The sequence below is a fragment of the Chelmon rostratus genome, chromosome 18, assembly GCF_017976325.1.
Source record: "Chelmon rostratus isolate fCheRos1 chromosome 18, fCheRos1.pri, whole genome shotgun sequence".
Lineage (NCBI taxonomy): Eukaryota > Metazoa > Chordata > Actinopteri > Chaetodontiformes > Chaetodontidae > Chelmon > Chelmon rostratus.
In genome coordinates, this window is record NC_055675.1 from 1,213,279 (window position 1) to 1,231,228 (window position 17,950).

At 41.3% G+C, this 17,950-nt stretch overlaps 1 protein-coding gene across 2 annotated transcripts in view; it reads left to right on the forward strand.

Moving 5' to 3' along the window:
* Positions 1-17,950, forward strand: part of ankrd6b (ankyrin repeat domain 6b) — a 45,968-nt gene that overhangs the window by 17,455 nt on the left and 10,563 nt on the right. For both annotated transcript variants that reach the window (XM_041958440.1, XM_041958441.1), the window contains exons 2-9: positions 793-1,135; positions 9,458-9,556; positions 12,040-12,138; positions 13,731-13,829; positions 14,744-14,842; positions 16,265-16,363; positions 16,879-16,977; positions 17,825-17,902. In XM_041958440.1, the coding sequence (XP_041814374.1) occupies positions 1,010-1,135; positions 9,458-9,556; positions 12,040-12,138; positions 13,731-13,829; positions 14,744-14,842; positions 16,265-16,363; positions 16,879-16,977; positions 17,825-17,902 (798 nt within the window). In that variant the 5' untranslated portion in view covers positions 793-1,009. The remainder of the gene's footprint in view (positions 1-792; positions 1,136-9,457; positions 9,557-12,039; positions 12,139-13,730; positions 13,830-14,743; positions 14,843-16,264; positions 16,364-16,878; positions 16,978-17,824; positions 17,903-17,950) is intronic.

Below are 17,950 nucleotides of genomic sequence, written 5' to 3' on the forward strand. Positions count from 1 at the left end.
TGTTGGTAGAAAGGTTGCTGGTCAAGGAGTCAAGCCTCAGACTAATTTACCGTTGCATACTTTGCAAGTCTGTCTAGATGAGAGTGTTGGAATTTGAGATGTAGTCTCGAATTCCATCTGCATCAAATCTTTTACTAAGACAAGCAAAAAGTTGGTTGATTTTCCTTTTGACAGCCAAGTCATTTTAACACCTTTCCACCACTCTGGTTTGAGATTTCATCTCCAGTACATGAAGCAAACTGGGAGATAACAGGATCTCTTTGGGAGACCCATGAAAAGATTTATATGGCAGGAATGCATTCCAGTGAGCGTGTAAAGTCTGAGATTTTGAATGACAGCTCAATATCTATCTGTCATTGTATTTCAGTGATCATGATCAGATCACACACCTTAGGCACATCAGCCTTTTTCCTTTAAGTCACTCTGTCTTCCCTGTGGTTAGACCAAAACCACAGACGTGTGTCACAGAAGACCCCATCAGACCACATAAAGCGTGCCCCTGCTGTTTGACTGTGTTATTGCGTTTTTTTTAATGTCTCATTTGTGTGTGAAGAGCTTGCTTGACAGTACATCAGGCACTCAGTCTCTGACCAAATTTGACCCCTCTTTTTGGCTCTCATTGCGGATTATTCCTGTACAGCTCACATGATCCCACGAGGACTGTACATGAGTTTAACAACCAGGACAGTAGGGATGTCAGTCCTCCCTGGCTTCCTGTTTGCCAGCCTGCTGTGAGCGGAGCACATGTAGGCTTGTTTTCATTCCATGTGTTTTCTGCTCTCTTCCCAGCAGCTGAGAGGATGAAGGGGAGGAATCCTGGTAGTTTGTGGAGTTGGTAGCAACAGAAGAAACAGCAGCACTGGCAGCCTTTCCAGCTCCTGTTTGACACCTCAGTCTATAGCGGAGCTCACCATGAGTTAGAAGCAACAGAGAACATCGCCACAGCTGCCTTCCCCACCATCTGAAGCACCGCATCTGACCGTGACAGCAGCATCCGTCGCCCTGCTTCATGAGCCAGCAGGATGCAGCTGAGGTCCTCGCACTCTCCGAGCGCCTCCTCATAGCTGCGCACAAGGGACAAGCTGACAATGTGGTCCAGCTTATCAACAAGGGCGCAAAAGTAGCCGTCACTAAGGTGAGTGATTGGTCCTGAGTGTCATGCTCAGATGATATTTTGTGCAATTGGTTCATGTATAATTTAACCCCTGGTTGTCCCAGTTGCTCAACTGTGTCTGCAATGTTCTTGTCTGATTAACAGTCCAAAGACCAACGATATTCAGTATACAATCATATTAGACAAGCTGGAGACAGTTGATATTTGGCATTTTGCATGCTACTCATCTAGCTCTAAATCTGGCAGGGTGGTGGTTGGTTGATTTACAACTTAACATTTCCTCTAGTTCAACCATCAGGTCAAAGTACGTGCAAAACTGATACATTGCCATCTGCTTCACTTGTGCTTGTGTTTGGAGCTAATTGATAGCATGCTAACATGCACAGCTAAGATGGTGAATATAGTAAACATTATACCTGGCAGTCTTCAGTATGTTACCGTTTAGTCCAGATCACTGCTGCTTCGAAGCGCAGCCTCACAGAGCCTCTAGCATGGATGGATGCTCTTTTTGCTCAAAAAATGACTCAACAATTCAATCCATTACCAAAATGATTACAGATTCATATCTGTTAACGGACAACTTGATTAACAGGCTAATTGCTTCTCAGCCATGGTTTGGTCCTGGTCAAGGTTTCTTTAAAACTGCTGCCTGGGTTTGCTGTCACTCACCAACTTCTTGACTATCTGTGCTCAACAGATGAAACAAACTGTATTTTCAAGTCTAACCTTGTTGGTTTTGGTTCAAACAAACTATAGTCTTTTTGCCTGTATGGTGTACTTAATCTAGGCTTATGTGAAACTATGGTGTGAACCAAACAAGCAGACTGACACTCACCTTTTCAAATAGTCTCAATCTGGTTATTTGCTCTCTTTTTTCATTCCAATGGGTCTCAGGTGTTTAAAGCCAAGCAGACCAACCACTGCCTGTGTGATAGTAGGAATGTGGTTTTAGCATGATTTCTTTGCTGCTGCTTAAATCCACCTACTGATTGTGAACTAACAAGAGTATTTCCTGATCTGTATAATTCATTTATTTATTTCTGCAAGATGATTTAGTAACCAAGGAAACACACATGCAAGTTAGCCTGCCAGTGCAAGGATTTTTCCCTGATACAAAGTGAAAGGTTAAAACAGTTGTTTTGAGTTTGTCTCCTACTGTTCATTTTAGCAGATAAAGTGAGTAAAATGAGTGAAACATGGTATTACGCAGTGCTACAGTACAAGACACCTCTTCATTGTCCAATTTCTACCTGATGCAGTCTCAACTGACTCAGCTCATGGTTTATTATATCCTGGTGAGCCCTGGTGACTTGTTGACTTGATCATGTTGCTCATGGTGAATGCAGGGTCAGAACCAACCGGTTGGCTCAAATCAGCTCACAAGCTTTGTCTTTCCTGTGAGTGGCCTGTACCTTTTGGGTATTTTATTTCCATTGTGTCATTGAGTTGCGTGACTCATGGATGCGGTCTTGTGGACGTAGCTGTAGTCTGTGTTTTTAAGCTTGACTGAGTGGCCAGTCAGATGAGCCTTTCACTGCAAAGCTGTGAGCTTTGAAAAAGGCACTTTATTATTTTCTATTTTTGGTAAGATAGCAGATCTGTTCAACCATCGTGAGGTAAATGGATTTACATAACATATCCAGCAACACTTTTTCTATGGGCTCATCTGCATCTCTTAAATCAATTAGACACAAAACAGAGCATGAAAAGGTTAGCAGCACTGGAGCTGCTAACATATGAATATAACCGCATCATGATTTAAAACTGTGCTAATGAAAATAACTCCAGTAGCTCTAGATTCAGTCAGGGGAATAATTAAGAAGCAATGTTTACACTCTCCCCTTAGTTCCTCCAGGCTGTCTCAGTGCTCTCATCATTTCGGTTAAGTGTGCTTGTGTGGGTGTCACACAGGGATATGCTAAGACATCTCTTAATTACACGGTGTGATCTGACAGGTGAAGAAATACCAAGATGTTGCCGTTGGATCCCTGCTCTAATTAGCAGGCTTTCCTTTACAGAAATGTGTTTTTTATTTCTGTCAAGTACAAGTCACTGATTTTCGTGTTGGATATCCTAAAGTTAGACTTGGCATGCAGCTTTATTTCACATAAGAAAGCAAATCAGAAGAGTTACATGGCTTAAACAGTCTTTTTCAATGATGGGCTATCGGGCTCTCAACTGTAACTTAATAGGTTCTGGTTCTATCTATCACATAGCTATATTGCAGGGTCTTGTAACTTATCAGCCAACACACCACTAAAGTGATATATCTGCAATGAGCCGCATCTCACCGTCTTCATCATCATCATCATCATCAGTTTCTGAGTTGACGTTGCAGGGATTTTGCATCCCAGTTTTTTTCCTTTGACACAGTGACACACCAGAAAAAGTGTTAAAACATCAAATAGTTAATCAAAAAGTCCATGCTCTCCAGCTCCTTAATGTCTGATTTTTGACATCTTGGATTTGCAATCAAAATGACCACACTAAAGATCCTTCTGCTGTATGAGGAGTTCACTGTCAGTTCATTAATACCAAAATACAAAACAGTTTCATCGGCTGGGAATGTAATTGATTTATTCAGCTCAGTGTGAATTACCCCAGCATATACATTTTCCTGTCTGAGTTACCTGCTGCAGAAGTTGGCAGCGTGTTGTATGCGCCCAGATGCTTAACAAGTTTACCAGTGTCACAGTCAAGCTGCTGCTTGGCCAAAAGGATGATGCTGACATAGCTTTCAGTCAAGGAATCTCACACACACAAACACACACACGCAGGCATCGTGACAGTCAGAACCTGCTTTATTCTTTCGTCCCACATCTCCATGAAACACAGCAAGGTTCAAAGGTCATTTACCAACATTCAGGATATGATGTAACATGTCAGTGCTGGGCTCATCTAGAACAATGGCCTGGATGTTAGATATGGAAAGGTTATTACAACCCTGATTCAAAGGAATGTGTGAATCAGAATAAAAACAGAATGCAATCACTTGCATTGCAGTGGTTTTACAACATGTTCCTGAGCCCGTGTATTAATCATGTTCCTGAGCCCTGTGTGTGTTCACAAAGAGGTGAACCTCGCTCCATCCTTGCTTATGAACCACTGAGCCTTTCCAGGATGCCCCTTTCATAACCAGTCATGATACTCTCACCTGTTACCAATCAACCCGGTTACCTGTGGAATGATCCAAACAGGTGTTTTTGGCACATTCCACAACTTTCCCATTCTTTTGTTGCTCCTGTCCCGACTTGTTTGAAAAGTATTGCAACATCAAATTCAGAGTACAATGTTTACTACAATCAATGAAGTTGATGTGGTAACACATTAAATATATTGTCTTTGCACTGTTTTCAATTGCGTGTGTCAAAAAGAATGAGCAAATTATCATACTCTGATGGAGTAGCAATCAGAAAATGCTTTCTTCCAGAGTTACATTAGAAGATCAGTGCCATGTGGTCTTTTAATGTAGGGCTACAGCCAAACAGGGCAAGGCTAGCCAGGCTCTGTCCAAGCATAACAAAATCCACCTGCCTGCACCTCTAAAGCTTACTAGTTGATAATAAGTAATCAGATGTTGTTGGGTTATTTATTTATTTATTTATTTTTTTACAAAGACTGAAGTGTAAAACCATTTGTGACTAAGGTGCTGGACTAGTTCTTGGCCCAAGCTGTGACTTGTTGCCTCCATGACAGTGGAGAGTTCAGGATGTTGTATAATGATATCGTAGCTGTGGTTTGGGGGATTCTTGCGGTGTGCCACCAAGCTGTGTAGTACAATATTACATTACGAGATTAGAAACCACAGCGATGACTCACTCACTGTGAGTCAGTTTCATTGGACATATGACTAAAGCGACCATACCCATAATGCTGTGAACAGCCTGTATCTGTGTGAAAGAAAGCTCTTTCCACACTGATGAAATGTCAGTCTTGTAGATCTCCAGAGTTTTAATCTTTATAGTCTGTAGTGGCATTTTTCTCCACCATCAATTTGTTTCCTCAGACACAGTAACAACAGGTCTTTTGTGCTGCATATTTCCTGGATTTAGGAGCAAATGGCTTAGGCACATGCATAAAATCAATGGTTTAATTATATTATTCTATTCTCTATGTCAGATAACTGAAATGAAAAGACGACATGCAAAGTGCTAAGTGCCAGTGCTAAGCACTATGCATGAGTGAATGCTGAATACTGGGTGTGTTTGTTGTGCATCATGTGCATCATGAGCTTTGTGTTTTTTCTGTTCTGGCACTGCAAACCAATTTTCCATGGGAACATGAACACATGTCATCATATTGTAACAGCTAGAACAATATTATATGTGCTGCTGCTCGCTCTGATGATTTGTTTTGACCGGCTGTATCTGGGTATTTTGGCAGGGTGCCATTGTGGAAGCTCAATCCAGGATAAAGGGGCATAGTTTCATATGAAACATTACTCTGCTCAGGAAAAGGAATGTAGGAGTAGTTGTTTGAAGGCTTATATGATGAATGAATTGAAGCTGAGAAAACATAGAGCAGATATACTGAAAAAAAGGCAGGAAGGATAAAGTAGGGAGGTAGATGAGGTTGGTAACGTAGAAGAAAATGTGTGGAAGAAGAGAGTGAGGAAAGGACTTACAGACTCTTGATTTAATTTGAATTTTAATAGGAATCAATGAAAAGAAACCAAACACACTGGAAAAACTGTTAACATTTCAACAATAATTTTTAATGATGCATATGCATTGAGCATGAAGCTTCTTTCTTGACCTCCTGAACTCAAGGTCCACTTACTTTTAACCACATCTCATGGTATTCATCAGTGGATACTTTGACAAGCCAGTCAAGAAAGTAGCCTCTGTCAGATCATTGTTCTGGTTTTAATCTCACTGCTCTCATAGCTTCATTAGCATAGCAGCAACAAGCAGCTGCTTTTGATGAAAAAGCTCTGATGAATATGAACATAAAATAAATATCAGAGAGGGAATTTTATACTGAAAAGACTGAAACTTTGTACACATGGGGCCCAAAAGTAGTACTCAGATTCAGAAACCTCGTAGTTCAACCCAGACTCATTTATTATGTGATCAGTTAGTGGTGGAAATAGGAGCGATGTAGCGGGACTGGCTGGACTTTGTGTTGTGAATCAGAGGTGAACAGAGGAGCAGGGCAAGCAGTGAATCTACAGGAAGAACACTGGAGACTGATGAGGATCAGGGCGGAGCAGGCAAATCAGGAAGGCAGGAGACAATGGATTTGAAGCACAGGTAAAATAGGATTAGCCAGGTTCAGGGACAGCAAGAGGAAATTTAAGAGAACTTGGAGAGTCAGCCAAACAAAGAATCACTGTGACACACAGACGATCTGGTAAAGAGTATAGTGAAGGACCAGGGTGTATATATACTGCAGGCTACAGGTGTAGTTGTTGAATGGATCGGCAGCAGGTGAGGAGGTGAGTTGGTGGGAGGAGGAAACAAGGTTGCCATGCCCTGATTTTAACAGACACACCCATACACACAAGCAGAGAGAGGCAAACAGGACACACCGGGGATGGGGGAGGAATCACGCTAGACTCTAACAATGATCAACATAAACTTATAGTATTGTTAAGTTATCAAGGAGACTCTTGTGTTTCTAGGTCGATGAATATTGAGGATATCATTAAAGGGGGGCGTGGAGTTTTCTTTTAAACAAAAGTAAGAGATGTTTACATTGTTTACATTCAGTGCTACTTAAGTGTCCTTGAACTCCTCATCATAAAACATTTACAAAGCAGATTTTTTTTAAAAAACAGCATTGTTTACATCCATGTTCAGTATCGAGCAGTCTTCCTCTTCCCTGCCTTTGCTGGTGCATTGCAGCATATCTTGGCATATTACAGCCCCCTGTAGAGTAGTGGGATATTGTGACACCACTGGTAGGACTGTGCACTGCGTCACCTGTGTACAAGAGGTAAACAGGGACACACTCACAGAAAAACATCTCCAAAGCTCCACAGATAACGAAAAGAAAGCAGGTCCTCCAACTTCACAGCTCTACTGTAGAGAGGAGGATGAGGACTTACCGTCGAGTTGAGTTTGGATCATTTTCCATGACACAACTCCTCAGCAGTAAGATGTGAACTCAGCATACTAACTGCCAGTGAAAAACCACAAACAGACCCTCAGTCAGTCTGAAGACAAGAGAGGCTCCCTGCTGCTGTTTACCTGAGCTCGGTTGGTGGCTTCCCTCCAAGCCGGCCCAGTGTAACTCAATCCGAGGACCACATAAATGCAGAGCAGAGCTGAGCCGCGCCCAAACAAAGCACAAACCTCCAAATGCCAAGATAATTCATGGGATGCAATGTGGCTTGTGCTGTTGTGTGGGAATACACACTGGCTCTGTAATTAAGATGAATTTACTCAGTATAATTACAGATTAACAGATCACTTGGATCTGGTGTTTGAAGTATGAATGGTTACCTACATGCTGACATCCTGCTCCGTCATTCCTCCTCATGCAGTTCATTATGTCGGATGTAATGTTCAGGATGTCAGTGTGTGTTGAGAGCTTTTGACCTAATCCTCCCAGTGAATATTTTTCTAATATCTCCTGGCTACTTTTAGAAGGGATTTCCCACTGTTGACGTTCCTTATGTCATCTAACATTTGTATGGTTAAATATGAAGCTTAGCTGCATTCCAACCAGCACGTATTCCATTACCTCAGGATGTTAACGACAGTTTACACAAATTACAAAAATGTATGTCATTACTTTCTTCTAGTGGCATCTTTCTGAAATGGTTTTGATTCCCATCAGACATTGTTAAGACAATTTGGTAAGCCCCCCAGATCCTGACACATGTCATTTTGTGATAAATTGTGCTTATAGATAATAGTTTGCCCTAAAGTGACAATCTCAAGATTGTCTCCTAGATTTCAGTCCTGGTTGATTGGTGACACCTGTATTTACTGGTGGTAACAGCAAATGCTGTTTAATACTACAGGTCACATAGTTGATGCACATATAATGCTGGATACAGTGACTGGTGGGGAGTCATTCAGAGGGATCAGACCTTACAATGCAAAGCTTTGCACACTGTCACGGCCACAGCTTTGTGTTCTGTCAGAATCAGTGTCATTGGTCAAACGTGAACACTCACAAGAGGTTTGACTGTTGTTTGTTTCTTTTAATGAAATTACACATTAATAGACATAAAGTAGAACAACAAAGCCTAACAAAGTCAATTCAAATCAATTTGTATCACGAGTCTCCTCAGGAAGAACACTCTACTCTGTCCCTTTGTGAAAAGGGCTTCAGTGTTGTGAGTGCAGTTCAGTTTTTTGGGGAGGGGCGATTTTGATGCCAAGCTACTTGTGTGAGTCCACGCTCTTCACTTCCTCTGCCTGGATGACATCCACAGCGGGCCTGCTGTTCCTCTGGTAGTCCACCACCAGCTCATTGGTTTGTGCTCCTCCTCAGTCCTCTGTACTTCTCTGTAAAAAGACAATTCATTGTTTTTATTGAATTCCTTCACAGTCTTCACTACATATGTTATCTGAGTCTGGACGGACATGAATGTCTGTCAAGACAACTAGATTTTTGCTAATAAGGCTAATCAGGACCGTTCCTAAGACCATTTCTTTGTAGTTCCTTACATACTGGCGTTGGTTTGGAGGTGCAAATCTGTCTTAAAGCTTTCTGCATCCACCCACATACAGAGGAGACAAATGGAAGTTTGTTTGTGGTGTTCATGGGATTGTAAAAATCCATTTATACATTTAACAGCAACATGTCTTTCTGTATCTGCCTGGGATAATCCACAGACCCCTTGCTGTGAGCAGTTTTTACAGGAACTATTTCTTGGGTAAAAAATTGATTTCTTTTTTTGTGATGTTGCAGTCATCTGGCATGTGGGGTAACCGTCGGCTACCAAGGTGCTCCTCAGAAAACATATTTCACTGTTAAAGTTCCAATGCTGTATCACCAATAACAAGTGAATAACCTTTTTGCTTCAGATTCTTCATATTGGCAGGATGCAGAGTTTATCCGTTGCTTAGCTGACATGGACAGCTGTGCACATTGTGCACTATTCTCTTAAACCATGGATTAAGGATTTGTTTGTTTTCTGTTCACTCATTACTGGGATGGATTGTACCCTGTGGCAGATTGTCTCCAGTCGTGCCACCAGCTATGACCACTGTGACTTCTGCTGCAGAGATATCTGAGTCACTGGACTGTGATTCTGTGTGTGAGACGGCAGTGGTGGGTTCTTTACTTGATGTTGTCTGCTTCTGTGGGAAGTTTGTGTGTTTATGTTGTGTGCACTCTGGTGTTGTGTTCACTGGACTGAGTTGTGTGTGTTTTTTGTGTCCACAGTATGGCAGAAGCCCCCTTCACTTGGCTGCCTACAAAGGCCACATTGAGGTTGTGCGTATCCTGCTCAAAGCTGGCTGCGACCTGGACATCCAAGATGATGTGAGTAAATTCATCTGTTTGTCAGCTGCTTGGCCAGGTTTCCAGTTTTCATCCACTTCCAGCTCTCACACTGCAGTCCTGATTGGTGGTTCACAGTGGACTGTTTTTTTTTTTTTTTTTTTAAGAAGCACACCTTTTTCTTTTTTTAAAAACCAAGACAACTGAAGTCAAATGACCTCCAGTGGCCTTGAATGGGACTCTCTGGACTATCCACTTGTGGGTTTGCCCTCAGGATGCAAGTCCACCTTTCCCACAAATAGTGATAACACAGATCTATGGCATTGCCAAATTCATTCACTGTGGTCAATGAGCTCCGCAACAGGCTGCAATACATCCTCCAGGACTGGAGGGAGCAGGAGTTGCAGACTGAAGCAGGAGGAGGATGAGGAGGGGCGAAGACAATGGAAGAGGGCTTTGAAAGAGCCTGGAGGATCAGGGAGAGTGAAGGAGGTTAGCCAAACCTGCTCATACTGAGCCAGTGGAAATCTGTCCCCCCATCCTTCCTTCCCTGAATTAAGTTCACTCCTCCTCCGCTGCTGCTGTGCTCGGCTCAGTTCTTATCTAGCTCGGAATGCCCCTCTCCTCTTCTTCTCTCTCCTCTTTCTCCTCCATCCCTCATGGTAGTCATTGCTCATTGCTCTTTCCTCCTGCGCTCTCATGTCAAACCTGACCTGCTAAGTGTCACTCACCACTAATCTGCTCTGTGTGCAGCAATTCCATTTATGGCTGAGCATGAATGTGAGCTGAACCTTTTTCCTGGGACTATGCTTACTGCATTCATATGGTTATACAAACCACTGTGGAATCTAATAGAGTCTGTCAGAGATTGTCCGCTGTGGTTTGTATAACTGCTATATAGGAACCATATTAACATCATAAATAGGTGCTCTTATTAAAATGGAGCTTACAAAACTGTCAGCATTTAAAGGTATAGTTTGTTTTTTGGGAATTTGATACTATTTTGAATATATATTTGACAGTATGATCAGCTTAAATGAGTACAGTTACTGATGTCTATGGGATGAAGTAGCTGTTCTGCTCAGTGACAGGAAAACACACCCCTTTGCAACACTGAGGGTTTCCTGTTTCATATTCTCTAGTTTATTAACAATGTTCTGTGATCTTGTGATTTGGATGTACTGTCCAACATGAAGCTGATGGGTGGATTATATTATTTAGCTTGTATATTGTTAAATTAGAAACTTCATTAATGTTTAAAGTTGCATTCCCTTTGAGCAGGCCCACTGTTGGCCCACTGAACATGTGAGATCAGAAGATCAGTATCAGCCTCAGGTTTGTTACCACCACAGAGCAGAAATCAGGACATAAAAACTGGAAGTGGGGGGAAAAAAAGCTACCCTGGCTCTGTCCAAAGTTCAAAGATACAACTACCAACGCCTCTGACGTGCACTAACTTGTTGTATCTAATTTGTTTAATCCATACACAAACAGAAATGGTTTTAGGGGGAGAATAATAGTGTACCCATCCCCCTGCATTTCTGTGCAGTGCCTCCAGCTATAGCATGGATTGCCAGTTTTGGTTGGTGAGGACGAGTCTTGGTTTTGGTAGTTGTGCAGGCACAATGGTACCAAACCCGATGATCTCACTATGAAGTCACTAAGCTTAATCAGTGAGTTTTGGTAGGCATATGCTTGAACTTTGGACACAGCCAGGCTAACTGTTTACCCCCTGCTTCCAGTCTAATCACGTCCTGACTCCAGCTCTGTACTTCACATGCAGACATGAGATTTAAATGTGTTTCCATCCACCTGCTTTAAGCACATTTTCAACTTGCCTAAATTTAGACAAGTCAGAATATGGAACTAAAAGTTTTTACACTTGGCTTAGGAAGAAAAGTAAAACCAAAATGCAATCAAGTACAAAACAAACAGACTTAGGACATAAATAATGACTTATATGAAGCACGTGACTTAAACATCCAGTGAAGCCTTCTGTTAAAATTTGCACTAAATTTGGATGGAAACTTGACAACTGGTCCCCATCTTCTCATCTCACTCGCTGAAAGAAGGAGCAAACAAATAACTGTATTTCCCAAAATGTCTAACTATTCCTTGAGCTGTAAATTGAGACTACATAGCTATGTAAATCAGGACATTTACACCAGCTATCAATCTGTGAAAACATGTAAGCGTGCATTTCTTTTTAGTGAGTCCACTGTTCCAATCCAATTTAAATGCAGTAATTCAGCTAAACTGAGCTCAAACTGCATGCACTGACATACAACAGACATCCATCCATGTGTTTGTTCCACTCAAAGCAGGCGGAGTAAAACTAATCAACTCTGTCAACTTTTCAGCAACACAAGAATGTACTTTAAAAAAAATATCAAATTTTGGTTTCAAGATTTTCACATGATGGAATTGTTTTTTTCTATGGATGGATGCTGGTTTTCTTGTCCTGTAGCTGTGTTTCTTGCCACATACTGTTAGTTAGTGCTGTGTGTTTGTGTGTCTGTTGGCAGGGGGAGCAAACGGGGTTACACAGGGCTGCAGTGGTGGGAAACAGTGATGTCATCAGCGCTCTCATCCAGGAAGGATGCGCACTGGACAGACAGGATAAGGTAACCATAACGACTGCTTGCCTTACCATAACCCTAACCCTAACCTTGACCTTAACCTAAACCTGACCTTACTGTAACCTAACCCTGACCTCACCCCAATTCATCCTAAAATGTAATGATTTACATTATGGGGACCTGCATTTTGCCCCAACAATTTGACTGTGTAAACAGATTTATATCCCCACAACATGAGTAATACATGGCCACACATACATACCAACACACTGAGGCTAAAGGCACCTTTAGTACAGTCAGTCAGAGGAACCGGGGGGAATTTCAAAGCCATCATAATGACTGCATTAAAGCATCTGATAATCACAGAGAAACCAGTGTGCCTGTAATCTTCTTAGCCTGAGAGGAGTATGTTTAGAGTCACAGTGAAAAGAGAAATGACCTAGAGGGATTACAAACATGAACACTCAAATTTTACCCCCTTTTTCTTGTACTTAATGTCAAAACTCTTTAGATACAGAAATGTAGTATGTTATATTATATTATATTATATTATATTATTAACTTATTTTAGTAGATACTTAATGGTGTACCAGTGGGTGTACAAAAATAATCCAGCCAGTAATGCAATGCATACTTTAATAAAGCCCTTTTCCCCAAAACTCCTTTACAATAGGCTTATTATGAATGAGTCAAAGTCAGCTTTATTGTCAATTCTGCCATATGTACAGGACAAACAGAGAATCAAAATTGCGTTACTCTTCAACCTCTGTGACAAGACATATATTAAAAAGAAATAAATAAAAAAAACTGTACATTTTAAGCAGTGAAACATTAAGAGAATGTAATAGTGCAAATGTACATGGTAGTGCAAAAAAAGAAAGAAGTTAGCTTAACGTCTGGTGGTGAATAATGCCAGGTACCCATATCCTGTTTAAGTGGGAAAACACCAAATCATAGATTTAAATACACTCATACTGGTACGCATTGTAGGTCTGTAAAATGTTTGAATGAATGTTGTCATGAGGTCTGTAGTTTCATTTTTCACTTTTTGCCAGGGCTTTTATCAAATAATAATCAGGTAAAAAAGATCTGCAAGTTATTATCAATGTACCGCAAAGTGCACTTTATATTTACCTACACAGACGCAGGCCTTTATTTAAAACATGCTTATATTAAACATGCTTATATTAGAGACAGGCCTGTATTCCTCCTTGCCTCCGTGATCTGCTTCTGTTTAAATTTGCTCTTGATTCTCAAAGGCCATATTCCCTCCCTTTCCTGGCTGGCTTTTATGTGAAACATCTACAGGATGTGTTTTCTTTGACAGTATCTGACCAGCTATGAAAAGGTAGAAATGATTGGACTGAAATAGTGAATGAAACAAGTATTTTTGTAAATATAAAAAAGAAACTCAGAACAGCAGAGTGGTGAGTATGACATGACTAACAATTAAATCACAATAATAAAAATAACGATGGAATTGAATCACTGTAATTCTTCATGGATTCCATTAAGTCTAGAGTAACCAATGAAGAGACTCCTCATAAATGGATGTATCTCTAAGATTTGTGTTCACATAAAGTCGGGTGCATCAGTCTGGCTGTTGTTAATGTGTTTTTTGTCTTTTGTCCTGTCAGGATGGCAACACTGCTCTCCATGAGGTGTCCTGGCATGGCTTCAGCCAGTCTGTCAAACTGCTGGTGAAAGCTGGAGCCAACGTTCATGCAAAAAACAAGGTGATTCTGCAGTTTAACCACAGTACTGATTAAATGTGTTCGTTAGAAACTGGTTTCCTGTAATCATTCCTCAGTCATTCAGTGGTTCCTATATCTTGAACCCTCTGAACCCCACAACCAGCCGTGGGACTCCACTGTTGGAGTCTACATGTTTTCAATTTTTGTAAAAGAAATACAACATGTGTTTTTTTCTTTTTATGATTTATGGCATTATAACTATGTTATACAGCACAAAAGACATTTTTGAGTTCTCCATACTTCTAGCCATGAATGTGCTCCATAGAGGTGCCATGACATGAGCAAAAAATGCCCTGAAACTGCTTGCCATTCAGAGGGTAAAGAGAAATGCATCAGGAAACAAGGCCATTGTCCTACACAGCAAGAAGTATTCAAACAAGTCATTTAAAGCAAGACTATCTGAATTTTAGACAGAGTTCCTCTAAAATTGTTGGCCTTCCCAAAACCCTGCATAAACAAAAGAGCCATCACACACGTGCACTCACTAAACCCCCTCAATCATCACTTTACATGACTGCTGTCAGGATGGAGATACAATGGATGGAGGAGAGCTCGCCTCAGCAGGGGTTTGTCTCCTCTGCCATTGCAGCATTGCCAAACTGCCTCACCGACAATGTTATGTGCTAGGATCTATGAATGTACAAGTATTTACGGAGGCTGTTTGTATGTTTTGTCTCTATCTGTATGTTTCCCTGTTGAACTGGCTGTGAAAACAGACCTCTCTGGGACAATCAGTTCCATCACCATCATCATTTTATCAGTGAAACTTCCTGTGTACAAATTCTTGGTGCAGACTACAGTATAACACTTGTCAGGATTCATGCTGTTTTTTCAGCGTGTTTGTTAACACTGATGAATGACGAGACTCTGACTCTCTCCCATCTTCCTGTTTCCAGGCAGGAAACACAGCTCTCCACCTCGCGTGTCAGAACGGTCACGCTCAGAGCTCCAAGGTTCTGCTCCTGGGAGGTTCCAGGCCCGACAGCAAGAACCATGTAAGTCTGCACAAGGCTGCTGCTGCTGCTGCTGAAGTCACCTGTCACTGTTAATGAGATGCAGACACTGCCTGCAAAGCCTGCAGTTATTCAGATGTAGACATGCAAAGCATCTTTCACCTCTCAGTCTGAAAAAACACCACATTTAAACGTTGCTTTATCATCTTCGTATAACTGATGCTTTACAGTGTTAATCATAAACACAGGAGATGAAGGTTAGGAGTTAGCTTGATCTGGTCATGCTGTTCCACTTAGCATCATAGTTTGACAAGTAAATTTAGGAACAAATTGCTGGTAATGCAAGATAACGTTATTTGTTAAACACGTGTCCTCAATCTCTTGTTGGTAGTAATGAATTCAGAAATCTAAGACTGCTGTCTGTGCAGCTCAGGGTAGAAGCTGCATCATGTTTTTCATCGTTATTTTTGTCAAAACTTAGCAGCTAAAGAGCCAGGACACCAAAGCAGATCTAAAAGGAGTATTAGACTAACATTCATCAGGTGGACAGAGAGTGTTACTCCTCATCTGCCACATCTATAAACAGACAGCTGTAATCACCATAGTAACTGTGTCTGTCAGATGTCGTGTTTACGGCTTGTTACACTGCCTCTAAGTGGTGAAAAACTCAATCAATGCAGCTTTTATCAAGTTTTCTAAAAGGAGTGGGGCTTTCAGCAGGTCAGCTCCTTTGTTGGGGTCACTGCTTTTATGGGATCCAAAGCTTGTGAAAAGAACCTGTTGGATTTTTAGTGAAATGGTTTGATTCACCTTTGAGGTTTGCTGTCACTTCCTGCCAGTGAACATAGAGATCTTTTGTACTTCACATGTTACTGTATTTTTTAACACTCTTTCTTCCTCTTCCTCCTTTATATTAAATGCTCTTTGAAAACAAACTTGTATCTTGACTTCCTCCTCACTCAGTGACATCTACTTGTTTTCTATCATCCATCTGCTTTGAAATCCAGGATGACGGCCCGCTCTTGGCAGTGCACTGCTGCCACAGTGCTGTCACATGGCACAGTAGTCACTTAATTATGAAGCACTACATGGTACATTTGCACTTCAAACGTAATTTGCAGCCTCACGGGAAACTGTTGTTACTCAGCACAACACAAATGTAGGAGGAGGATGTTGGTGGTGGGTCTAAGCAGCAGCCGTCCTCAGATGCAGCTGGAGTGCAGTCAGTACTCATGGAAATCTTACATTTTATACCAGACTGGCATGATGGAAAAATATTCACTGAGGATTCCTTTCTGCCACCTTTTAAAATATACATGCATGTAATATACTGTCCTGTCCCTCATAATGCAATGTAATTAATTTATACTATGTTCTGCTGTGACACATCCATTAAATGTAATTGAATGCATCATTTTGAGATTAAATTCTTGTAAAATTGATAATCTCTAAATATTTTTCCAGGCCGGAGACATGTGTCTGCATGTGGCGGCTCGCTACAACCACGTGGCCATGATCCGCATCCTGCTGGGTGCCTTTTGTTCCGTGTCAGAGAAGAACCTGGTGAGTTTTTGACCGGACACAAAATGATCGCTCACCACCAGCTAAATACTGGAGAATCCTGTCAGGGCTTCTGTTCCATACTAGCCACTCTGGCATGGGACTATTGGTTGAAATCTTTTGCAATTGTTAAAAAATTCATATTTGGCTTGTAAAAGTGTCCGGTGTAGTTTTGAATGAATTTGCTAATTGGACCTAAGGAAGAAGAAGACGTTCAGTTTCCTGCTGTATTTGAGACACAATATTCTGTCCAGAATTTCACTTGTAAATGTTACATCAGATTACTTTTGTTAGATCTAGTCTGTTACTGTGAAATATGAATTGTACAGTTAAAATGTCTCACAGTATGCTTGTCTCTCTACATGAGAGCCTCTGGTTAACATATACATATATAAGATAGAAACATTCATACAAGCATCATACAAGCGTTTTGAAGTTTTGAATAAAAAATGATCCACTCTCACACCACCATCTCTTGTTCTCTGTGTGCACACGTGTGTGTGTGTGTGTGACTTCAGGCTGGGGACACACCGCTACACGTGGCAGCTGCTCTGAATCATAAGAAGACAGTACGTCTGCTGCTGGAGGCGGGGGCAGACAGCCGCATCTGCAACAATGTGAGTGCCTGCAGCCTCTTTCTGCATCATTAATGCTCAGAGAAGTGTTTGTGCACTTGCTTTGCCTTTCTTCATCTTCAAGTCAGCACACATTTCTGTCATGTTACATACTGTCCCTGCCTCCTGCCATCTATTTAAAGCTGCATTAGGCGACATTACACATAGAATAGGTGGCATTCAAAAGAAAAACAAAATAAATACAGGCCTGTTGCAAATAAAGGCTGGGTAAAAACCCTTGATAGATGGTGGAATTACATGCGCAGTAATAGCTCACATAATGTACATTTCCACAGCACTAATTCCATCAACAGAGACATGTCTTAACCACTCTGTTTACCAGTTTAACTGTCACAATCTAATTCCAGTAGCTTCCACTTTGTTGTTTTTCTGCCAGTCTTTGTTAATGAAACTCAGCACTTCTTTAAAGCTTTCAAAGCCTATCCAGAAAGGGAGCTTCACTGAGACTTTGAATGTGAAACACCTTTGCAGGAAGTGTTCAGTTCATTGACAGCATCTTAAAAAACAACAAACTGGAATAACTACGTACTTCAACAACTTGAAATAAGCAGTGTTTGAAAACAGCATTTCATTCAAAAAGAGGAACTCCTCAGAGTCCATGACTGTGCTGTTGTACTGATGGAATTAATGCTGTGGAAATAAACTGACTACTTCCATTTGTGGAATGGAGTGTTGAGTTTGCATTTACTGGATTTAGGAATAAAGGCTGTTCCAAATCTCTCGCTGGAGTAAACAAAACCCTCGGCCACTATGTAAAAATGTCCAGTAATTCCTCGGTCTGTCTGAGTCGTGTTTTCACTCTCATTACTGTCGGTGTGTGTTTCTGCAGGCAGGTCAAACAGCTTTGGATCAGGCCAGAGAGCACAACAACCCGGATGTGGCTCTTCTACTGACCAAAGCTCCCCAGGTAAAACCAGTAACTCCCAGTCTCACCAGTACAGACAGCCTTTAACAA